Genomic DNA, 2,500 nt, shown 5'->3' with positions numbered 1-2,500 from the left:
GCCGCTCCTGTGACCCCCCCGCCCCCGCCCCCTAAACAGCCAGCGTCCAGGTAGGTCCCCGTTCCTCTCGACGGCCGCCTGCCCCGGTGCCACAAGTACGACTCTTAACCCAGGTCGTGTGACGTAGCTCTATCCAGAAATCACTGCTGCGTGGGAAGGGAGGGTGCAGTTTGGCAACAGCTTCCGTCGCCGACTTAATAAGCACAAACCCATCGCTTATGCTTCTACTGTACCTCGCTCACACTGACAGGCACCAGAAGAAGGAGAGATATAGGTGCATGTACTGTACAGTAGAATAAAGTCAAGCTCCGGTCGGTATTATATTTCCATTTTCATGTGCTGAATCATTCAGCTGCGAAGCGGAGTCCCATACATCAACTTCGGTGTCGACTGACCGCCCGCCGGCCCGCGGCACGCCCGGATTCTAGCCCCGAGGGGCCAGGCCATGCGTGGACACCGGCGCTGACCGTTCACTAGCCGAGCAGAAGTCTGACAAACCGCTCGACGAGCTCGCCGCCCGACTTAAGACGTCGGGATGGATCTCTCGCGATCGGCTCGTAGATTCGTACAAAATCCGCGATCCCAGACGCAAATGAAGAGAACAGGCCCAACGATCAAAGCAGTTCAGAATGAAAACCCTCCAATCATAATAGTGCGGTTGTGCTTACTAAGCACGGTTGTGCTCTGGAGTCTGTGTGGAAAAATAGTTTTCTTCTCCGCAGAGCGCACGAGACATCGAGACCCGGCTGAGGAACGAGACCAGGCTGAAGCTGTTCACCTTGGACCCGGACACCCAGGTCAGAGTTCCTCCTGGACATCGCCGGTTTGTTCTTTGCCGTTTCGCGGTAGATGTGGACCAGAGAGGCCGTAACGCTCGCTGTTTCTTTCTCCCGGTAGAAACTGGACTTCTCAGGAATCGAGCCGGACGTCAAGCAGTTCGAGGAGAAGTTCGGGAAGCGGATTCTGGTGAACTGCAACGACCTGTCCTTCAACCTGCAAAGCTGCGTGGCCGAGAACGAGGAAGGGCCCACCACTAACGTAAGACCCCCCCTCCTGCAGGTCCACTAACGTAAGACCCCCCCTCCTGCAGGTCACTGTGAATCCCAGGGAGACGGGGGGGGGGGGGGGGAGAGAGGGAGGGAGGGAGGGAGAGTGAAAGAGAGAGAGAGTGAGAGAGAGAGAGAGTGGATGGATGGATGCATGGATGGATGTATGCATGCATGCATGCATGCATGAATGAATGAATGAATGAATGCATGCATGGATGGATGGATGGATGGATGGATGGATGGATGGATGGAACATTGGACGGACGGACGGAGGTCTTCTCTGGTGTATTATGGGTAGGATCATTATGTACATCCCCTCCTCCCTTCCTCTCTGTAAATCGCATTGTGTTGCCTCTGCGTATGAAATGCGCCGTACAAATACAATTTGATCTCATTTGATGTCGTATCGCTTATGTCTAGCCGAGGCAGAGGGAGGGCTTGGTTGGCATAGCAACCGCCTCCCAGGCCACAGCTGTAGGAGGCGGGGCTTAGTGACGGCGGACGGTTTCCTGCCGTCCAATCGGGTTGAGAGAGACGACCTGTCCTCCGTCCAGAGATACACGTACAGACCAGAGATACCAACCAGAGATACACGTACAGACCAGAGATACCAACCAGAGATACACGTACAGACCAGAGATACCAACCTGAGATACACGTACAGACCAGAGATACCAACCAGAGATACACGTACAGACCAGTGATACCAACCAGAGATACACGTACGGACCAGAGATACCAACCAGAGATACACGTACAGACCAGAGATACCAACCAGAGATACACGCACAGACCAGAGATACCAACCAGAGATACACGTACAGACCAGAGACACCAACCAGAGATACACGTACAGACCAGAGATACCAACCTGAGATACACGTACAGACCAGTGATACCAACCAGAGATACACGTACAGACCAGAGATACCAACCAGAGATACACGTACAGACCAGAGATACCAACCAGAGATACACGTACAGACCAGAGATACCAACCAGAGATACACGTACAGACCAGAGATACCAACCAGAGATACACGTACAGACCAGAGATACCAACCAGAGATACACGTACAGACCAGTGATACCAACCAGAGATGCACAAAACCGAAACGGACAGGGCGAATTGTCGTGTTGTCAGTTCCCTTCGCCATAAACGCAGCCAATCACATCGCCAGTCCGGTCTGTGGCTCGCCCTCCTAGCGTGTGCCCGTGAACCCTCAGATCCATGTTGTTTTTTTTTTTTAAGATATTTTTTAGGGCTTTTCAGCTTTAATGTTATAGGACAGTGTAGAGAGACAGGAAATGTGGGAGAGAGAGAGAGGGGAGGACATGCGGCACAGGACCCGAGCCGGGAATCGAACCCGGGTCCGCCGCGCGAAGGACTAGCCTTCATATGGGGCGCGCCTTACCCAGTGAGCTACCGGGGCGCCCCATCAGATCCATGT

The 2,500-nt window shown here is 53.7% G+C and overlaps 1 protein-coding gene across 1 annotated transcript in view; it reads left to right on the top strand.

Moving 5' to 3' along the window:
- LOC311312970 (dedicator of cytokinesis protein 9-like) overlaps positions 1-2,500 on the top strand; it is a gene marked incomplete at its 5' end in the record, with an annotated part of 51,702 nt that overhangs the window by 29,555 nt on the left and 19,647 nt on the right. The window contains 2 exons of the mRNA XM_084442977.1: positions 723-797; positions 898-1,038. Coding sequence (XP_084299103.1) covers positions 723-797; positions 898-1,038 — 216 coding nt within the window. The remainder of the gene's footprint in view (positions 1-722; positions 798-897; positions 1,039-2,500) is intronic.

Source organism: Borostomias antarcticus, assembly GCF_949987555.1.
Source record: "Borostomias antarcticus genome assembly, chromosome: 9".
Classification (NCBI taxonomy): domain Eukaryota; kingdom Metazoa; phylum Chordata; class Actinopteri; order Stomiiformes; family Stomiidae; genus Borostomias; species Borostomias antarcticus.
This window is presented reverse-complemented; position numbering and strand designations above follow the sequence as displayed.